Source organism: Aphidius gifuensis, linkage group LG4, assembly GCF_014905175.1.
Source record: "Aphidius gifuensis isolate YNYX2018 linkage group LG4, ASM1490517v1, whole genome shotgun sequence".
NCBI classification, from domain to species: domain Eukaryota; kingdom Metazoa; phylum Arthropoda; class Insecta; order Hymenoptera; family Braconidae; genus Aphidius; species Aphidius gifuensis.
In genome coordinates, this window is record NC_057791.1 from 15779028 (window position 1) to 15802385 (window position 23358).

General features: G+C 24.5%; 1 protein-coding gene across 8 annotated transcripts in view; it reads left to right on the forward strand.

Moving 5' to 3' along the window:
• Positions 1 to 23358, forward strand: part of LOC122855218 (dachshund homolog 2) — a 140207-nt gene that overhangs the window by 90270 nt on the left and 26579 nt on the right. For all 8 annotated transcript variants that reach the window (XM_044156414.1, XM_044156420.1, XM_044156415.1 and 5 more), the window contains 3 exons: positions 524 to 694; positions 3399 to 3623; positions 17415 to 17498. In XM_044156414.1, coding sequence (XP_044012349.1) covers positions 524 to 694; positions 3399 to 3623; positions 17415 to 17498 — 480 coding nt within the window. The remainder of the gene's footprint in view (positions 1 to 523; positions 695 to 3398; positions 3624 to 17414; positions 17499 to 23358) is intronic.

Sequence of the window (23358 nt, forward strand, 5' to 3'; positions counted from 1 at the left end):
TTTATCCTGCAAATGCGTCCCCTCATTTTCATATAGTTTTTTTATTCTATATAATTTTTTTTTTATTAAAGTTTTTAATATATTTATTTATATATTTTGTTATTTGATCGATTTATCTCAAGCTGTATATACGACCAAGAGAAATCGTAGAATATTTTTTTGGTGGTCCATCAAAGCTTCTCTTTTTCTTTTGTCTCTTTTTTTCGTTCTTATTTATTATTTCTCCTCATGCACATTTATACTGACCACTCATCAAACAAAATCCATCCATGTCAGGATTAAAATTTTGGGGGATATCAAATACAAGTAAAATTTTTCATTGAAAGTTTAAGTAGATATATGTAAGTTTAGCTTGTAAGCCTGACTACATTGAGTAGCCAAATGTCCTTTTTTAGTGTAAATAAAATCCATCAATATGTCGAAATAAATATTCTCTCTTATCAATCTTATATTTTTTATTTTATTTATTTTATATAAAAATACAATACCAAAGAAAATTATATGTATTATTATATTTTTTCAGGCTCATCAAATGGTCATAGTCCAGTATTAAATTTATCAAAGACAGCTGGAAGTGGAAGCATTGGTGAACCTTCAGGAAGTGAAGGTGCTCCATCTCATCGTTCACATGATGATGAAGATGAAGATGACAATTTATCTGATGATCTTGAAGATGACAATGAAAAAGACGAAGGTACTTTTATATTCTAGATAAATTTCAAAAAAAAAAAATTACTTTAATGCATTTTTTTTTTTTAATTTCTTTTAATTGCTTTGCTTTGTTAAAATTACAACAAAAAAATTTTTGAATATTAAAAAAAAAGGGCTTCATTAATTATTACTTTAGACAGTGATGAACGACTGAGTATTAATGTTCATTTTTAAATAAAAGAAATAATCCAAAGGCAATTAAATACGGTCGCGTATTTTTTTTTTTTTTTAACATCGATGTCTTGTAAACTTCAATCAATGCTTTATGCGTTATTTAAAAAATTATTAAACTAAAATTCAACGTGGGTAGTATACAGAAAAAATATACTGATCTTAATAATTTTAATAATTTTATTTTTGGTTATTTTGCTAAACCAGCAAGTAAAATTTATTTCAAAAAATTTTTTTTTATATACATGAATTCCACATTCTCCCTCGGTCCCCCGAATATATTTATTATTTTTTTTTTTTTTGACGATTGGTAGGTCAGAGACCCAACTCATCGATCATCCAACATGCGTCAGTTTGAAATGTAAATTTTTAATTTTTCGTTGCAGCTGCATTTGTGGTTTTCTTAACACTTATTTTTGTATATATATTTTATTTTTTTTTAAATAACAACACTTTTAATTAAACTAAAAAATATTTACTATTATTTTGATAAAGTAGCTGGATTAAAAAATAAGTAAAAAAATAAATTTAAATAATAATTTTATTGTATTTTTGTTGGTAGTTTTTTATGAGTTAAAATAGTATATAAAAAATGAAAAAAAAATATATATATTCAAGCACACACTTGTGTCTTGCAGTATGTTATAATGTAACATTCTACCTATGGTGATCGAAGTAAGACCCCATCGAATGTCCGTGGGAGTATACACGCCCGTGGAATGCAGTTCTGATTTAATGAGACTCACCAAGAATATCACGTTCAGTTTCCATTCTTTTAACCCCTTTCCCTTTTTTTATTTACTCTCTTTTTCTCGCTATTTTTTTTTATTTCAAACAAAAGCAATATTAAATTGAAAATCAATCAAATTTTTAATATCTTTAATTTAATTTTATCCGATTTTTTTAATTTAATTTTATATATGTGATAATTATTTTTTATTATCACTTATAATATGTACATAATAAATATTTTTATTTGATAATTGTAATGGTTTTTTGGTGAGATATAGATAAAAGGTTCTTGAAAAAATATATGTGAATAAGTGTCGGTATATGAAAAAAGGATTTTAGCCGCATTTATGTGATTAAAAAAAGTATCGTTATTACTAACAAACGCAAGCATTAAATACGATGAAGCAAATAAAAATAAAAAAAACAAGATTTTTATTTTCATATATATATATTCTCTCACTTTTTTTTTTTTGTTTTACTCTATTGACTAACTCATTCGGTGCTTGTATTGAATAAAAGCAAGCAATAAGTAACCAAATGCCGTTTCGTTGTAGGTGCGCAAAGCTGATAATTAAAAGACGATACAATAAATATACATATCATTGACCATAAAGCATAGCATATACAAGTAAAGAAAATATCATGCTATATAACATACACTTCGGTGTGGGCTTTGGATATAGCCGGTCACTTAGTAAGAGTGAAAAGAACCCACGCGCCGACATCTTGTCCAAATTTTTTTTATTATATTATTTTTATTTATCATTTATTCAGCTTTATTGATAAAATTAAAATATATGTATAAATAAATATACTCAGCAAAAATTCAGATAGTTGGTTTTAAAAAAATTCCATAGTCAACTACAATTCAAATGTGAATTTTCGTGTATAGATGAAATTTACCGATGAAAATAAATCAAAAATGAAGTGCAACAAGCAGAAACCCTGGGGTTATGACTTTGTGGCACGCACAAAATATAAAAATTTCATACGTGTTTCATCAAATTTATTAATACAACATGATAAAATTGATTATATTTATTTATATTTATTTTAATAATTTAATCATAAATAATTAATTAATGATTCAAACAGTTGAAAAGTTATTTTATTTTTTAAACCAAATGTCAATATATATTAGCATATATTTTTTTAAATATTACACGGAGAGAAATCCGCAGCAAATAATGCTGTAGAGTATCAAACAAATTTTACTGTAGTCTACTGGAAATTGAGAAGTTGCGTGGGGAGGCCACCAGGATCGACTAGAATTTCCTACTACACTACAGTAATTTTAATCAAAACAAAACAAAAAAACAACACAAAAAATTAAATAAAACCTTATTGTTTAAACATCAAAATAAAAATGTAACGTGTTTATTAATTTTTAAAAAATAAACCATTTTATAATTTTCATGTGTTTCACCGCATTTTTATTTAGATTCATGAATAAAATAAAAACAATAAACTTTTTTAGAAGAGGTTAGGAACACACTTGATTTCCAATAAATATTCGTGTCATCTGGCGGGAAAACCTGCTGTACACTACAGTAATTTCTGGTCTAAAATATACCATTAACTCAAGACTTCCAAAAATTCCGGTAGACTACAGTAAAAAATTTAGATGAAATATAATAATAATCATTATAATAAGTGGGAATTAGTCGCTTTAATGACGTCAGCTATGATTTTTACGATACCACTACAGTAATATATGCTGCGGATTTCTCTCCGTGTAATTATGAAATTAATATTAATATTTATATTTTTTTTTGTGCTTACAGATATGTCAGATATGCCGGAAAATATTCCTCTAGCTGTACCAGGTTCAGAAAGTCCTCAGGCATTGAATTATTCGCAGATTGCCTCAGCAGCAGTTGCTGTAACACAAGGTGGACAAGATCCATCAGTATCAAGTACTGAAACATTATTGAGAAATATACAGGGCCTACTTAAAGTTGCTGCCGATAATGCACGTCAACAGGAACGTCAAATAAACTATGAGAAAGGTCAGTGGCAGGGCTTTCTTAAGACACTTGAAGGCGCTCTCCACAATTTTATTATCTACCAGTTGTCACAGAATCATATTGTGCGACATTAATTTTATACTAGTATTTAATATTATAATATTGAGTACAATGGATTAATAATTTGTAAACAAAAATATATTATAGTTTACCAGAAAAAAAAAAAAAACAAAATACATTTTTTTCATTTAGTAAATGTTCTTTAAAAAAATTTAAAAAAAAATAAAAAATTATTATACTTAATAAATAAATAAATATTATAAATGCATTTTTTTTTTTTTTTATCGTAAATAATGTGATTTATAAAAACATATGAGATATACCAAAATTGTACGAAAAAAAAAAAAAATAAAAACTCTTTAATCGTGATAAAATTTTTAAATAATAATTTTCCTTTTTTCTTTATGAATATGTGTATTTTAAAATTGATCCATCGTACTCGATATTAATCTCATATGTCTTTTGATCATTTATTATAAACAAATGACAAATAATTTAATATAAACCGTGTAATTTACAAAGAGTGTTATGGATTATAATCGAAATAATAAATCATGAAGCATAAGTGAACTTTGATCCATAAAAGGTTTTAGAAATTCTAGGTCAACGCGAATTATTTTGTATTATATCTTAGATTTATAAGTAGTAGTGATTCCCCCTGAGACTTGATGCAGTTTCAATAAATAATCAAATATATATTAATATTAAAAAAAAAAAAAATTTATTATATAACAAAAAAGAATATAAATGCTCCATTTATTTTCGCTTTTTTTTTTTTTTTTTTGTAATAAATTAATGATTGAGATAAAAAAAAAAAGAGTTAATAAATATTTAATAATCTCACTGATAAAACGTGAGGATAGAATATAAGAAAATCAAACATTTATAAACCGTGAGAAAATTAAAAAAAATATCGGAAAAATTAACGATTATTCTAAGTGATTTTATAAAGATAAAAATTTTAAATTGAGATGTAAGCAATCTGATACTATCCATATATCGATATCGATCTTGTACTGCGACTTTTTTATTATTTTTTTTTTTTTATAATTACCTCATTCTTTTTTTTTTTTATTTTGTCTTTATTATTTTTAATCAGATTTCTTTGTATTTATTTTTGCTTTTTTGGTTCAGTGATAAACAGCCGATTATAGCTCAAATTTTAGTACAGATTTACATTGAAATTTAATTAATAATTGAACATTATATATTACACTTTTGAAGTATTTTTTATGCTATTTATAATGTCGCAAACCAGGATTGATAGCGAGGGTTTATCCAAGTCAAAATTTGGTGACACAATGACGACAAAATAACAACAGCTTTATTATTTATTTTTAAAAAAAATATAGCCAATTTTATTTCAACGAATTTATGATTTTTTAGGTTAATAATTTCAAAGTAATTTTCATTTATAAATTATAATTATTTGTAAAAATTAAACTGGTGTTTATTTAATAAATTTATTGAAAAAAAAATATGAAGATTATATTATTTTTTGACTGTTATTCTTATAATTTGTTCAAATGAAATTTAAAAATAAAAAAATCACTTGACTTTATACATGACTTCAGTGATTTTACGTGACTACACATAATTTTTTTCTATTTTTTGACAAGTTTTTACAACCAAATAAAACCATAATTTGAACCTTGGATATACCCTCAATTGATAGTCGAATTTTTAAAATAAATAAATAAAAAATAATTATCAAATATTGATATTACATAGATGATTGTTGCCATTCTTAGTCACTAATATTACTAAAAAGTTATCATTAAATTTTTCTTTTTTAATTTGTAATTTATTATTATCATTTAACGTTTCATATAAATAATCAGAATTTTGTCATTCTATTTGTGAAATGTACTTGACTTTTTATGCAAACGTTTTGAACTGATTAATTTATCTTGGTATATCAAGACAACCAAACTATGCATAATACTTTGATGTCCAAAATAAAAAAAAATAAAATAAAAACTAACAATTACAATTTAATAATAATAGTTATAATAACAATAATAATATTAATAATAATAAATAATAGATGATGATAATAAAAATTAATTAAAAATAATATACTTGTTGAATGGTTTTTTTTTTTTTTTGTGTTCAAACAAAAGTAAATAATGATGATAATTATATTTTTAAAAAAATAATTTATTTATTTTTAAATGGATTATTTTAAATATCATCAAATTTGCATTCTCTCATTGATGTGTTTTATTTTTGAGTAAACATTTAACACACTAATAAACAAAGTAATGGATTTTTGATTTTTATTTCATTTTCTATTTATTTTTTACTTTCAAAATTGAATAAATTTATCGTATGTACCTTTTGTGTTTTTGACAAACTTAAATATCTAATTGCCTGATAAATTTAATTCCCCATCTGCCCTGATTCACATTAATTTTGTATACTTTCAAGTTGCAAAAAAAATACGACAAAGTTGCATTAAAAACTGAATGAAATTTTGTAATTTAAAATGAAAGATAAATAAAAATACATATACAAAACAAAAAATAAAATCAAGAGTTACTAAAACAATATTATTTTTAAAAAACTGTATTAGATTATTATTCAAAATTAAATAAACAGTAGTAATTTTGTTAATAAAAAAAGAGATTCTCAAATCAGCGAAAAGAAAAAAAAAAACAAAAAAAAATACCATGAGACAAAGTAAAAATAAAAAATAAAAAATGCTTGAATAGCTCTAAAAGCCCCCCCACAAATATTAGAAAAAATATTGATAAATAAAAATCATTTGACAGTGAAAAAAAAAAGTTATATGAAAGTTATAGATTTAATACTTGAATGAGTCAAATTTTTACACCAGATGATTTTACATACGTTGTGCTATCGTGTTACCCGATGTCCAGTAATCCATCTTAACCATACACATATATACAACGACAGTATTCAAAGTCAATTCATGTGAAAAAAAAAAAAAAAGTATTTTCATTATATTTCAATATGTACATCTTGATCGTAGACCTCACGTGCGCCACTCTCACCGGCTCATCAAGACAATACAGCGTAAAATAAAAATAAAACCAAATAATCAATATATACTTTCATTAACAAAGAAATATTAGATATTCTGTTACAAAAAAAAAACCACATTACACTTTGACTAAATGTTAATTAATATTTATTTATAAATTAAAAAAAAAAAACATTTATATCTTTGAAAAAAAAACCTATATAAAAGGTCAAGTTCACATGTACATAAAAATAAATTAAAAAAAGTAACATCAGTATTGTTTTAATATAATAAAAAGTAAAGTAAAAATAAATTAATAAACAAAAAAAAAAAATACAGTTGCAAGTTGTATCATGAGAATTCAGCCCCCCCTAATTATTTTCTTAAACTGCTGTGTACATGGACCACTGTTCTTTGGACATTATCGAATAACATAAAGCTATGGAAGCCACAGTAACACCTTCAAAGCCATTTTATTTATATTCAACATATAGAACCAAGACAATATGAAAGATTGTGGTGATGCTACCAAGTATATACACGTTATCTTCGATCATTGAAGGTGGTGGCATCTTTGAAGATTCAACAAAGAACAAGTGAGTAAGCGAATATTGTTCAAAAGCCCCACCACATTGATAAGTTGCTTGAATTTTAACACAAATCCAATTTGAACTTGCTAGAAGCTAAAGTTAAAATATATATATTATTTTTTCAATGGTGAATAAAAAAAAAAAAAAACAAAACGAAATCGATTGAGATGTAGCCGCGAGTGGAGGATCTTATGTAGATTCCTTGTAGATCGTGCACCCGATTTGATCGCGATCAGCTACCTGGTACCTGGGTTAATTAAAATTTTAGCCTTTACCAACCTATGCTTGACATCCACACTGTATATATATTTTTCCTTTATTATCATTTTATCTTATTTATCTTTTTCAATTCTTTTTTTTTATCAAGTTAATTGTACTATACTGATTTTAAATATTTTTATTATAATATAGGTATATTATTATTTAAATAATCATACAACAATCCTTTCTTATTTGTAAATTTAAGTTTTATTTTTTTTTATACAAATAGGAAAGAAAAAAAAAATTGAATCATATCATGTGAATGAAAAATATATGACATGAACATTGATGTGAATTAAGATGCCCTTGGGCAACAACTTGTATATAATATATACATATTTTTGATTGATTTACGACTAACAACCTTTGCCACATGCAAAAGATCCTCCCATATACACCCACCCATATATATATCTACTTGGTGAATACCATTAACCCATCCAAGCCATACAAATGAAAATTATTTTTTTTTTTTTTTATTTTTACTTTTCTATCAACTTGATTATTGCAATCAATTTACAAATGATATTATAAAATATATTGAATCAGTTTAAAATAATATTATCCATATGAATTGTAAAAAATACTAAATATTTTTTAATTTTTTTATATTTATTTATTGTAAATATATACATAAAAATATACACGTCGATTACGCCTCGTTGTTTTCACATTATTAGCTGGCTATAAATTATAACTTTCTACCTTAATAAGCATAATAATATTCCATGCAATTAAACATTAAAAAAAATAGTATTGCTAGACTTTGTTGATTCAGCCATATGGTTAAAAGATTCACTCTGATGTATATATATGAATAAAAATTAAAAAAAATATCGTATGCGGATTTACACCCGTATATTTACGAAATAAAAAATATAAAAATTTATTTACATAAGCTATATAACATTGTGCTTAATAGTTGTATTCTTTTATCTTGTCAATGTATTATATTTTCCGGTTGTGTGCGATCGCGACCCTTGACACAAAGACAATAGCTGAGGTATAGTGCATATATAGGGGCGACACACAAGACGAACAAATGCGTGTCTTGAAAATATATATGTATATTTATTTATTTACCCGCAAAAGGATATAAGAAAAAGTGACTTGAAAATAAAAATAACATACTGTAGTTATAATGCTAGGTTGTACCCGGGCTTTGCACGTTTGTGGAGGTCTTTTTGTGCAAGTCTTGTGGTACAAATGACTATAGCCACTCATGAATAATGCTAGAATTTCATGAAATTGTGGATTTATATTATTTAAAAGTTAGGTAAATAGTATGATGTATAATTAATTAAATGAATAAGAATCATTCTCACCATAATGCGGGCAGATAACTCTTTTAATTTGCTGTTTGCCTAGTAATTTTTTTGGAAAACAATTTAATTTGTATTTGGATCATAGAAGAAAGAAAGAGGTATTCGGCGTTTTTTGAAAACTTACCTCCTCAATTTTTTATTTGCCTAATTATTTTATTCAAAATTTTATGTTTTATAAAGTTTACCTCTTTTATTTTATAATTCTCTTATGAAATCAGAAATTCATTCGGCAGTTTTTGAAAAAATTGAGATTTTGTATTAGGAGAACATAATTAGCAAAGAGGTATTTTATGTTTTATAAAGTTTGCCTCTTCTATTTTAGAATTCCCTGATAAAATTAAAATTTAGTCCGGCAGTTTTTGAAAAAATTGAATTTTTTATCAAAAGAACATAATGAGCAAAGAGGTATTTGGTGTTTTATGAAGCTTACCTCTTTTATTTTATAATTCTCTAATAAAATAAAAAACTCATCTGGCAGTTTTTGAAAAAATTGAGATTTTGAATTAGAAAAGCATAATGAGGAAAGAGGTATTTGGTGTTTTATAAAGTTTACCTCTTTTGTTTTATAATTCTCTAATAAAATTAAAAATTCTTCGGGCAGTTTTTGAAAAAATTGAGTTTTTGTATTAGGAGAATAGACTTAGCAAAGAGGTATTTGGTGTTTTATAAAGTTTACCTCTTATATTTCATAATTCACCAATAAAAATTTAAAATTTGTCCGACAGTTTCTGAAAAGAAAATTGAATATTTGTATTAGGAGAATATAATGAGCAAAGAAGTACTTTATGTTTTATAAAGTTTACCCTTTTTATTTTATTATTCCCTAATAATTTTAAAAGTCCACGTTCAACTTTTTGAAAAAATTATAAATTCGTATCAGGAACATAGAATGACCAAAGAGGTATTTAGTGATTTGGAAATCTCACTATTTTTATCCTATGATTCCCTAATAATTTTCCATTCATAATAAAAACAATAAATCAAAATATTATCTAAAATTGTACCTTATTTAACAGTAAAAAATAAAAACCTTTCAGTGTGAATTCAGCAACATCAAAATGATCTCTTTATTCAACGAAAATATATCAAACTTAAGACTAAAAATTTGCTTCAAGTTTTAACAATTAAACTGCAAAAAAATTTACAATAAATAATTGAAAAAAAAAAATAACTCAATAATTTTAAATTGGCATAGTATTTATATATTATTTCAAACCAGTTTTAATATATTCTACGCCACACATATAGTTATTTATACACATATAGAGTTATAGAAATAAATAAGATAAATATTAAATGAAAAATCGACGAATATTGCCAAAGCAAATTGTAGATGATGGGCGACCCCTGGCTGTACAACATGACTGTTACACGTTCATTTATAACTCTGATAAAAGGATAACTCCTCAGAAGCTCTTGCGTTCAAGCAACAAATTATGTTGGTTTATGTTCATGTTGTTTCTTCTGTAAAACATAAAAAAAAAAAAAAAAAAACACTTTGCAACAAATAATAATAAATAAAAAATAAAAAAAAACATAAATAGTTTGACATTTTTTGTAAATGCACATATACTCTGTTCAAATATTTATGTATTATGTTGATTTTAAACATGTACAGTGGTTACAGTGGTCTGTCCAGCTTTGTCAGACGATACGGTTTCTTGTTTTGTTCATGTTACAACTACTGATTTAAATATAATTTTGCTACTATTTAAAAAAATATATTTCAATCAAATAACCTTTTTTTATATTTTATTTTATCATTATATTTTATAAATGCTCATTAATTTATTATAAAAAAAATTTTGGCTTGTATCCGGTTATTTAAAACAAAAGTTAAACTAAGGAAAACAAACACAAATATAAATAAACAAGTTAAAAAAATAAACAAAAGAAAGATTGCATTAAAAGAAAAAAAATATCTAAGAAATTAAAATTGAGAAGAACAATACTATGTAAGCGCGTGGTCAAACACGTATATGTTGAGGTTCCCACCTTTCTTAGCTATGCTAAAAGTCCATACGTGATTGTCAATTAATGAAAACAACAGGGCTCTTAGCATAACGCACCAAAGAGATAAAATTTTAAAAATTCAATGCCCAATGTTGAATATACGAAAAAGGGTGATAAAGAAAGATGGAAAATCATTGAGGCACATGGATATATAAAATAAATGAAAGAAGAAGTAGCTAAAGAACAAATGAGATATATAAAATATATAAAGAAGGTGGACTAGAAGGATGAGAAAATTTAAGAGTATGGATATGGTAAATAAATGTCTATTTGTATATGTATATTCGTATATATGTGCAGTAAATTTTTAGACTTTTTTTTGTGTGCATCTCGTTTGGCCGAGGGTGGATAATAAATTATACCTAACACGACCAACAAACTCGCTTTGATTATTTATTTAACAATAAAAACCAAGTTTCACTGTAGGAGGGAGGGAAAGAGGTTTGCCAAAAATAAAACAAAAAGTTTCATATTAAACTACTGAAGCACAGTCGTATGTTCAAAACAATAATGATAAAGATTTTTTATATTTTCCAAATACTTGCATATTTATACTAATAATGAATCAATTTTTTTTTATTTTAATTTTTGTACAAGTGATTTAGGTGAAAATAGTAATTATTTATTGTTTTTATTGTGGAGAATTTAAATGACATGAATGAATTTAATTAGATAAATTTAGTTGTGATAAAACAACATGACATTTATTTACAGTCATCACTCATCACAACTGAAAACAATATAAAGTTTATATTATTTTGTGATAATAAAATTATCAGAGTCTTTAACGATGCTATTTCTATTTATATACACATAAAAAGTAAAAAAAAAAAATGGTAATATTATTGAAACGATAAGTTATTTAATTGACAGGGAAAAAAAAAATTCATTCAGCATGTTTGTTTGGATTTTTTTTTTTAGGAAGAACAAATTTATGTCAGAGTATATACGATACATCAAATGAATTATTATTGATCATTAATTAAATTGGAGAATATTATGAGAATGAATATTCATTTATATATTTTATTATAATTTATAATTACAAGAGTATAAAAATTTATTTAGACATTGTCCTCTAAAATGTTTGAAAATAAATTTAAAAAAATAGATCTATATATTTTTTTTTTTAAAGATTAGTTTAGCTTTTAATGTTGGAATTTAACAGTCGAAAAATTTAAAGGGAAATCAAATTAATATTGGAGAAAAATGTTGACTGTATTATCGTTATTTTTTTAATAGCTTTAATTCAAGATTTATTTTATTTTTGGATGAATATTTTACTTGAAAATTTTTGGCAAATGTTAAATTAGCATTTAATTAGTTGCAATTTAATTCAAATAAATGAAATCTTTATTAAAAATGATTTTAAAAGAATTGGAGAAAAAATGAATATACAACTTCCGACTGTCGTGTTCATAAAGATAGTATCAAATCGTATAGGTGCATGGCGTCGTATGTTGATGTCTTATTATACCAAGGCAGTTATTTACGATCCCAAAACCCCAGGGTAAATATAGAAATAATAAAAAAAAATATATAAAAAGAATGAATATGGAAGGAAGTAATGAAGAAACAAAAGAATCATAGGGAGCGTGAAAAAAAATAAAAGGTAAAAACAAAACAATAAAAGAAAAGAAAACAATGAAAAAAAAAAATGGAATGATTAAAATTAAAAAAAAAAGAAGAAGAAGAAGAATCGTGTGAAGTCGCGTGTCTCTTTCAACTCATTTTCACTTGGCATATCAGCCAACCGATGAATGCAAATTAAGCAGGTATTTAAATTATTCTGAGACGATTAATTGGATGCACAATTGTTCTTTTCTTCACTTGCAATTTTATATTATTTGCATCATTATTATTAATTTTTTCATGTTGTATTTAAGTCTTAAAAAATACTCATTTATTTTTCTTATAATTATATAGTTCTGTTTTCATTTGCAGACCTATAATTTTTCAAACTTTTGATATTATTTTATATCATTTTTAATTTTTTTTTTACTCATTTTTTATGCTTCGAGAATATTTTTATTTTTTTTCATCGTTACCTATGTGTAAAGATCAAGATAACCAGTTGCATTTCATTAAAAAAAAATTGTTAATTACAATCAAGACATAGAGTGACATATGATGACTAAAAAATATATACTTAAATTTTTTTTTCACATAATTTTATTACGTTTATATGTTTTCCATTGTTTACTTGATAACAAATTTTGATAAGAATTTTATTTTTTCTTGTAAAATCAACCTTGATATTTTCAACAAAAAATTACATTATTTATTTATAAAATAACAAATTTTTTTTTGTAATTTATTTATATATTTAATTTGATAAAAATTAAATAAAAAAAATTTGTTATTTTATTGTATCGGTAAATTGTACACAAAGAAATTGAAAAAAAAAAAAAAACAAAAATTTATAGTTATCACTAAACTTGAGAATGCTTTTTGCGATATCTTTTATTTCATCATCATCTTGACTCAGGTTAAACACAACACTGTCAAGCAACGAATCTTCGAACTTTTGATATTTCAAGTTATCTGCACAAAAATAGATTATATTTTTTTGACCTAAACATTATTTTAAAAATCGATAAATAATCGCTAAAACACTTGCAAAAAAATTAGTTGAAAATATAATTAATATAAACTTAATTAACACTATTTATTAAAGCTTTTTTTTAAATAAATTTTGTAAGCTTTTCACAAGTTGGTGCTTAACATTTGAGAATATCTAATCCTATTTCTGTTGGATCCGTTAATGGTTAATGGTATAGACAAAGTGGTCAGTAACCGGAACAAGTCCTAAGTCTGTCTTAAATCCCAGTAGAATAGATGGTTAAGGTTGTAGTCATATTCTCTTGCTCCTTCTAAAATTTCTTGTTCTCATTTTACCAAACCAAAACAACTTTGTTGCTTTGATTTAATCTAAAATGTACAACTATTGACTATTTTCATATCCATGAGAGTTGCATTATGGTCTCCTTGTTTATACAACTAAATATATATATACATAATTATTATGAAGCATAAACCTTGAAGGTTTACAAGTCACTAAATAACCTCTAGCTATTCTTAGAGTACAGTATATATATATTGCAAAACTTAATTCTATTTATTTTTCTATTTTTTATCAGTATATACACAAGTAAAAATTATAATATTGGATCGTTAATTATCAAGGGATAATCAGTGTCAACAATGATAAAAGCTACATGATAGCATCAATATTTTTTATCATGTTTTAAAAATAAAAACCAATAAAGTCTACCTTCATTATACAGTTGATGTTTTTTTTTTGAACTATTTATTTGTTGTCTGTTTTAATTAATTTTTTTTTTAATTGAATTTAAAAGGGTTGTTAATGATAGTTAATTAAAGATAATAGAAAATATTCTCAAGTAAAATAAAAAATATATTTTTTATGGATTTATAAATGACAATAAATTGCCGGAAGCAAGTTGGATAGAGAGTTGGAGAGTGCTTTAAGAGTTTGAAGAAAAAGATGAAAATTTTTTTTGATACAGTTAATTGTTATTCAACTGTAGAATGCAAGGGTATAGAAACAATAATATTCACTGTATTCACCCTTAATCAGAACAAGCCTAGGCAAATAGTATGACATTAGGATTAAATTAGATTACAAAGTAGAAATTTATGCTTAACCTTTATCGTTTATATTCAGGTGTTTTATTATTTTAATAATCTCCAATTTTATTGATTTAAATTTCACATTTAAACAATTACATATGAGTTATTATTTTTTTTTTTTAATGAAGATTGTTGTCAAGATTTGAAAATGAAAAATAAATTTTATTTTTAATAATGTATATTTGAGGGTGAGAAAAAGAACATTGTCTACATTTACTAAATAAATATTATTTTTTACTTTCTTTCTTTTCGCTTTTGATCAAAAAAATATCTTAAGTATTGTAAAAAAAATACTTGTAAAAGACTTTTTTAAATTACTTTTTATTTTTTTTAATTCATGATATATTAATTTGGGGGTTTCCATGATTATATTTATAATCTTAACATGACAATTTATTAAAAAAACAAAACTACCATTTGAAAAAAAAAAAATTATCACTGACAAAATTGAGAAGAAAAAATGAATCAAGAAGTATATTCCAAGTCAAGCTATGAATTATTTTTATTTCAAATAATTGTGATAATAATATTGACACTTTTATACAGTATATACATAAAAAAAAAAAAATGAAAATTATAAAAATTGAAGAGCAATTGAGAAAGTAATATTAGTCTTTTCACCCTCTATTCAAAATTTTATGATGCGAAACATGATTATACTTTGGGCATACGGTCGTTATAATTGAAATAAGAATAATGCCCAAGTTTTTTTTTATTTCTTTTGTATATAAGATGGTAGTATGAATATTCGGTAGTTGGATAATATCAAAGTAAGATGACGACAACGAAGACTAGTGTCACAAGGGTGTCGTAACGGTGCATACTACAGACTAAAAGAAAATTTTCTACTATACCACCACAAAAGCCATTAAGCGTAACGAGCAAAGTGGTTTTCTTGTTGATATTAATCCTTGAATTTTTTATAAACCACCAGGCTAATTTCAATATACATTTTAAATCTAACTTATTTAACAGAAAAAAAAAATAAAAAAAAGTATTTTTTATCTTGTAAAATTTATAATTTTTTATTATTTATTACTAGATAGTAGATAGAATAAAACTAAATGACCTGTTGATAAAATTAAATTTAAATTTTAAAAATAAAAATAAGTATAAAATTCAATAAAACACAGGATATATGTAGATAAATTTATATGAGCGTTGAAAAGCGAGATGATAATCTAAATGATAGCACAAAGTAAAGTACAGAAATACCAACGAAATTGGCAATAACAGGATGTACATTGGTGTATATGATAGCCCTTGGGGCTATTGGCGCTTACTTCCTACTCTGGTTACCATTCAAATTGGATATTCGTGCAACAAACGTTCAAAAAATTAACTTTAATAATTTGTACCTAACATATGAATCATCAAATTCATTGACACATATTTTAATTTATTTTTTTGATTAATCTTTAGCCGAATTATCACTGATAAATTAACACAATAAATATAATTTTTACCTTGGAAAATTGGATTATAAAAAAGCGCGGTATATTAAAAATATTTCACTGAAAAGTACTCTATATTTACATTGGCATAATACTTGAGTGAAATACTTATAACTGTGAGAGGAAAAAAAAAAAAGAGGGTAAATATTATAGACTGCGAAAATGTCGTACGTTATGAGGCTGGTTGGCTCATTACCCTCGAAGCGTAATTTGAGGATCACTGGACTGGCTGAAAAGGGGCGCTTGATAAAAAAAAAAAAATAGAGAAAAAAAGACTCTGACCCTTCTCGTTTCTTCACTTTATTTTATTCGTTTCACTCGAGCTATCTGAGTCTGGTTTTTTCGTTTTCCCTTTATTTTTTTGTTCAACTGAATTAGCTCATTTGATTTAGTCACAAGACTATTTTATTGAAGGTTTTATGAAGCTAAAAAATGATTTTATGAACTTTAAATTTATAAAAAAAATGTACAATATTTATAAATCTATTATTATTTTATTTTAAATTAATTTCAAGTAAAAAATTTCACTATTAAAATTGGATAAGTAATAAATTTAGAAAATAAAAATTTTTCTTTTAAATTTTATATTTATTTAAAGTATTTTTAAGTGTTGAAAAATGAAAATATTTTTTAATTTACAATATATTCTTCAAGCTTTTAATAGAATCAATAAAAAAAATATAAAACAATTTTTTTTTTTAGTACATAACAAGTCTTATAGCTGCATGAAAATTGTTGATTAAAATTTGTCTGACTAAAACACGTTTGTTCTACTTAAAAAAAAAAGAAAAAAAAATATTACATCTATCCAATTGTTTTTGGTATTTAAAATCAAAAATTAAATAAAGCCCCGGTATTTAAAAGTCAAATTTGAATATATTTTAAATATTTTCCAAATACTAATATTGAATTTGATGATAAAATTAAATTTAAAATACCAAAACTCAATTCAAAATAATTTTTTTCTATGTAATTTAATGGACTTTAATATGAGCTCAATATAAAAAAATGATTATTCTATAAATGATAAATTTTGAACATCAAAAATGTCGATGAAAGGGTGAAATAGAATGAGAGTTCTGGACTGTCTTATGACCCTACTCGCTGAGATTTGCGATTGCTAATTTAGCACGGTGTATCCCTCGGGGATGCATGCTGAAATCATCTTGCCCAAGAACACTTCAACCCAAGGAGAATGTTAGTGGTGTAAGGGTTAGAAAGAGATAATAAAGAAAGAGAGAAAGATTCAAGAAATCAGATTGAGTATATGTAACAAGTATAACAAAATAGACCAGAGTAAATGAGCCAAAATTTCCATGTCTTGATATAATTTTATTAGAGATAATTAGACAAGACAAGTCTACCCATTTGCCCATTGAATTCAATCACAAATATATATTAAATAAAATCATGTGACAAATTATATTCTACATATTACAATATACTTTAAATTAATTATCTCAATTTTTGTTTCTTTTTTTGTTTTATAGCTGAATTAAAAATGGATGTGCTGAGAGAAAGAGAAGTCAAAGACAGTCTAGATCGTCAATTACAAGATGAACAAAAAACACGAAGTAAGTAAATTAATATAATAATTATTTAAAAAAATTAATTTATAATATGTATATTTCAACTACTGTATCGATCGGTGTAGCTTAACGAAGACAAAGCTTTAAAGAGATAGAAGATAAGTTTCGATTCACGACGTAATAATCGACCTTAAGATGGTAGTAGGAGGTTAAAAAAAAAAAAAAAGGGGGTGGCTGTATCGAATGTCGAGAACGGGTTTCGTGCTCAAGGGGTTAACTTGGTAATAAATCAAGAAGCCGTAGAGACATACTCTGTGAGCTATAAACTCAGTGTGGGCCCATTCGCGAAACGTTGGGCGCCGGAGGTTCCTATCGTTGCCTATCCCATTATTATATGTTAAGAGAGAGAGAGAGAAAGAGAGTATGATTTTCTGTCTATTGTCTCACTTGCCATCAAGTCACCAACTATCGTCCTAACGTAGATATATATACCATCATTTGTGAGCATCTTATGATCCCTCTCTCTCTCTCTTTCTGACTTTCATAGTCTCAGCAAGAAATGAAGGATGAGACAGATCGACAGAGTTTTCAAACTAAGACAAAGATAATATAATGAAGGAAGAAACATCACAAGCCAAAGGCCACGATCACTCAGCCAAGTTTGTATATCGAATGCCAGTTACTAATTGAATAGTTACCTCTAATGTTTATGATGACTTGTATATATGATAAAAGTAACTTAAAAAAAAATTAATTATTGTCAATTAAATAATGATAAAAAAATAATACAATCATCAATTTTTAAAAACGAATATTATTCTTCATTTAAAGGCCTAAATATTAGTATTATAAAAAAAATTTCCAAGTCAATAAATTGAGATTTAAAATATAATTTATATAAATTTTTTTTTGTTGTGATATTTTACCATCAACTGTTCATATTTCAAGCTCTAAGTATTTTCCAATAATTTTTTTTTAAATAGGGGAATGTTGTATTGATACATGAGGTATCAAAAAAAAAAATTTAGCTGACTCTACAAGTAAGTGATTGGCTTGATAAATTCATTGAGTTGATGAGCCATGAGTATAGAAACTTGGGAGAGAAATAAAAAATTCGACAAATGATATGAAAATGATGCTGTTAGTTTTTGAGGTCAATTATTGAATTTTGTAAGACAATAAGTCAATTCAAAAGCAAAAAAATCAGCTTCAAATATTTTTAATCAAAGAGACAATTCAATGTAATTTTTTTTCGACTTTAGATGTAATTTTTTTTGATGATTTTGAATTTCGAAAAAATCGATTTACATTTGAAAATAAATATAATCTATATATTGAATTGAGACAGAAAATATACCGGATGATAAAGCCAAGCCCTTGTAGAAATACGAGACTGAAACAATAGCCAGTCCATTAGTCAACGGGGCTTTCATGTCAATATATAAATACGACAGCTAGCCGTGCCTTAAACAAAACTCTCATTGGATGACATTTCTCTCCCTCATACAAGTCACTCGATAGAAAGTCTTTTTCTATATATTCATATACATTTATAAATAGAAAACTTACTTATCTACAAAAAAAGATATTTACTTAATTTTTTTTTTTTTTCTTTTTTTTGTTTACTTGTATTCATAGAATACCAATGATATCATTCTCAAATGACCAATAATATTTTATATATTTCTCGTATATGTCATTGTCGCTTTTTTTTTTATTGTTAATGTTTTTATTAGGACTATTTAGCAAACAACTGTCGAAGCTTGTTTATGGAATTTTTTATTTCATTTAACTTATTAAATTTCAAATTTCAAATGATCTAATTTTCAATTTTTTTTTAATTTTTATAATTTAATTCGGCTGTTTATTAATTATAATAAAAATTTATGTTGAAATTTTTTTTATTTATATTTGATTTAACAAACAATATGTTTAATAATTCAAAAAAAAAATTATTATTTTTTGGTATGTTGTTTAGAAAATAAATGAAAATGAAATTCAATGATTATTCACCCTTATGTTTGAATAATAATTTATTATTTTAATAATTAAAAATTTATGACTTGATTAAAATATAAACAAAAGTAATTTTAAACTTGAAAAAAAAAAAAAAATCAAGATTATCTATTTATTTTTAATTTAAAAAATTATTATTGATTTTTTCCTTTTTTTTTATATGGTGTTATATAATCAACGAAAAAAAATATATATATGGATTTAAAAAAAAAATTAATTTTTCACCAATTAGCTTTGATAATGAAAAAAAAAAAAAATAAATAATAAAACTTGACAATCAAATGGACTTAGATTTATAAACAGGCTCACCCCTTGAATCAGCCAAACGGTAATGTTGGGATCGGGTATCATTGTAATTGGGACCCGAGGGACTCTGCCCATCTATCCATTCTAAAAAATACTGCAGAACTTTTTAATTTTCAATGAATCAAAATACAAATGTTGTTAAAATCTATAAAACAAAAGATTACAAAACTTTCCAATGTCCTTTCAAATTACTTAGCTGTTTAAAAAATATTATCACCAAAAAATTAAGTTTATTTGACTTGAAAAAGTTGTTTAATCTGTCTTCAATAATAAAAAAACTTTAAATTTTGTTTGTAAATTATTTAAAAGCTTAAATTAAACAAAAAATTTAGAATAAAATCCAAAGATTTTTCGAAAAATCGAAACACTTTTATCGAAAAAATCAAAAAGAAAAAAACCTGCGAACCAAAGATCCTATCGAAGCTGCAAACTAAAGATCCTATCAACGCTGCAAATCAAAGATCCTATCAAACAAATAAATTAAAACTTTAGTTTTAATAATTCATCACTAAATAATTCTACTAATTTTCTACTTTCTATTAATTTTTTTAATTTTCTTTCAATTTCAAAAATAAATTTACCTTTATACTTTGTCCATGAAATTAAAGCATCATATTATCTCCACCCAATGAACCAGCAACTCATGAGTTTGTTTATAAATATCAATATCTACTAATAATTTTTGTAAATATATATATTGTCTATATATGTAGACTGTATATTTACGTATGGTTGTAAATTTCTTGCATCTCTTTGTGTTAAAACATTGTACAAACACGTTGAAAAAAAAAAAATAAAAAAAAATAAATATCCAACATATTCAGTGAATCGTTTGACTGTTCAATCGAAGCATACCACACAAGGGATATTTCTTGTACAGTTGGCACTGAAAGGGTTGTAAGAAGGCTTCATATTCTTTGTTTTTTTTTTTATCATCTCTTTTTTTTTTTTGTGTTATCTATTTTTTTTTTATCAGTGTTTTTTTTAACACTTGGTAATTGCTTTTGTCTTTTTCTTTGTATATCAAAGTTAAGACTAGAAAAGCAAGTCTTGATTTTTTTTCTTTTGGTCTGATTACATACATGCAAGTACCATATATTAATAGATGCTTTTATATATATATATAAAACATTTTACAAAAAAAAAAAAAAAAAGCTTGCAGACATATAGTTAAAGACTTAAAATCAATTTTAAAATTTTTCATGCTTATTTTGATGATTTTTTTGTTGTGTCCAATCACTGTGAATATATATACACCTTTATCCAATAATTGAACAACGTTTTTGAAGTTGAATTGGGGGTGAAAATGAGAGAGATGAAATTTGTGCTTTTAGTCTTACACACTCCTTCGGAGTCCTCTTACTGATGAGGGGATGTTTCAAGGTGCCGCGGTCACTTTGTGAACTAAAGCTTAGCACACGGTGTTTAATTAAGCCTTGATCTAGATCACTTCTATATTTACCTTTGTTTTATTTTTTTCATTTCTTTTTTTTTTTTACAAAACTGTTAAAGCTCTTTTGTAGCACTGAAAAGCTTTATATATCATACTGTGATTGACGTTGAAATTATACATGAAATATCTTTCGTTTCTTTTCATCAAAAGTATAATTATTTTATTTTAAAATATCAAACGTTAACTAAAGGGTTTAATTTAATTAATAATTTCATTTCTTGTCGTTTTTTTATTTTTATATTTTGAACGTTTTATAGTATTGCAAAGTATTTATTTTATTAACAGCTTGAAATATTAAAAAAATTAATTTAAAATAAAAGAAATATCAAATTAAATTAATATACAATAAAAATATTTAATTATCGTTTCAATTTTTATGTTCATTTAAAAATTAAATGAAGAAAAAAAAAGGTTTAATTGATTTTTTAAACATTTCAATTCCAGTATTTTTGATAAATGTTTATTTATATTTTTTTTCAAAGAGCTTTTTGGAACAACTTGATACTTAAAGTGTTGAGAAAATGGGTATACAATTATATTTGTTAATGACATGAATTTTATATTAATATAATAATTGATAGGCATGTGTAAATGTGTACTTGATGTGAAACTTTACATGCGATGCGATAGTGTCTGGTTTAATACGGTTGATAAGGCGCATCATATATTCACTTATACGCGCTTTTAGATTATGTCAACATACACGTTAACGTACATCACATAATCTTCATAACATTTTTTATATTTTTATACGCAAAAAAAAAAGAGAAAAAAAAAAAATAGACGCACAAACGCAATTACAGTACATTGAACACGCCTCGTGTGTTACTTTTCTTCACTTGGTTCGCAGCCGCCTTGCATATATGAGCATTTGTCTGATGATCATTCGAGCTGACAAGAACGTAAATAAAATATTAAATAATTAAAAAAAAAAAAAAAAAAATAGATAATTACATACGTAAATGCTCGTAGCTATACTATGTCTATTTTACCTCATTTTTTTTTTTATAATTAGAGTGAATTCATAAAAGCAGTATATATTTGAAAAAAAAAAAAATATATAAATATCTATTATTTTTGAGAAAATAAAGAATAAAAAAATTCTCCATATCGGGATGTAAACAGTGGGGTTAAGGAGGATTATTCATCTATGCTAATGAATTTGTGCGCACAAGTACCGCGCATTTTTTATCCTCCGGCTAAAATTACTACGGTTAGGCAGATAGATATACATAACTTCTGCCCCTCAACCCATTGCAATACACTCATTTCTGGAACAGTTCGTCTTTATGTAATACAGCCTGGCGGGCAAATGGTAAAAATATTCTGGGATAAAGTCAAGGTAGAGAATAAAAAAAAAATTTATAAAAAAAAAAAGCTGTAAAAATATCAAATTAACATTTCTATTTTTTAAATCAAATTTATAATTTTAAAAAACACATTTTTATGAATATCATAATAATATTTTATTATAATTTGTATTTATATATTATACTGAATTGTAGAACCCTTGGTAAAAAATAAGATTTAAACGAAGGATGTTTTTGAAATTTACAAATCTTTTTTTTTTAATTATACTTGTTAATGGTATCAAAAGTTTTAATCATAATTAATCATTTATTAATTATTAAAAATTATTAGAATGTTAAATTAAAATTTGTATTTATTTTTTGAATATAAACATACAGATGATAGAAAAGCTATTAATCCCAGGGCTTTAAGCTCACTGTGTCGTTGAAAATTGAGCTTAAAACTATACGTCGAAATTTAACGCGTATCAAGCTTGAATCAACGTCAATCCAGATAGCTACAGCCAAACAAATGATTCAAATAACATACACAAAATGTAACAAAATTTATTTATTTGAACTTTCGTAGAAAATATTGGACAATAAAAATAGCCACTAGCAAAGTAAATATATATAAACAAATTGAAAATTTATTAAAAATAAAAATTTTATAGGATATTTAAAAGGTAAATATTGAAAAAAATTAAATTTGAAATAATAATAACATTGAGTCATTACAATATGATGATTAATTAAGTGTAAATTTATCCAAGTCAATTTAAAAAAGATAAATAAATTGTTAAATGGAATAATTATTTATTATAATTTTTGACATTTGACA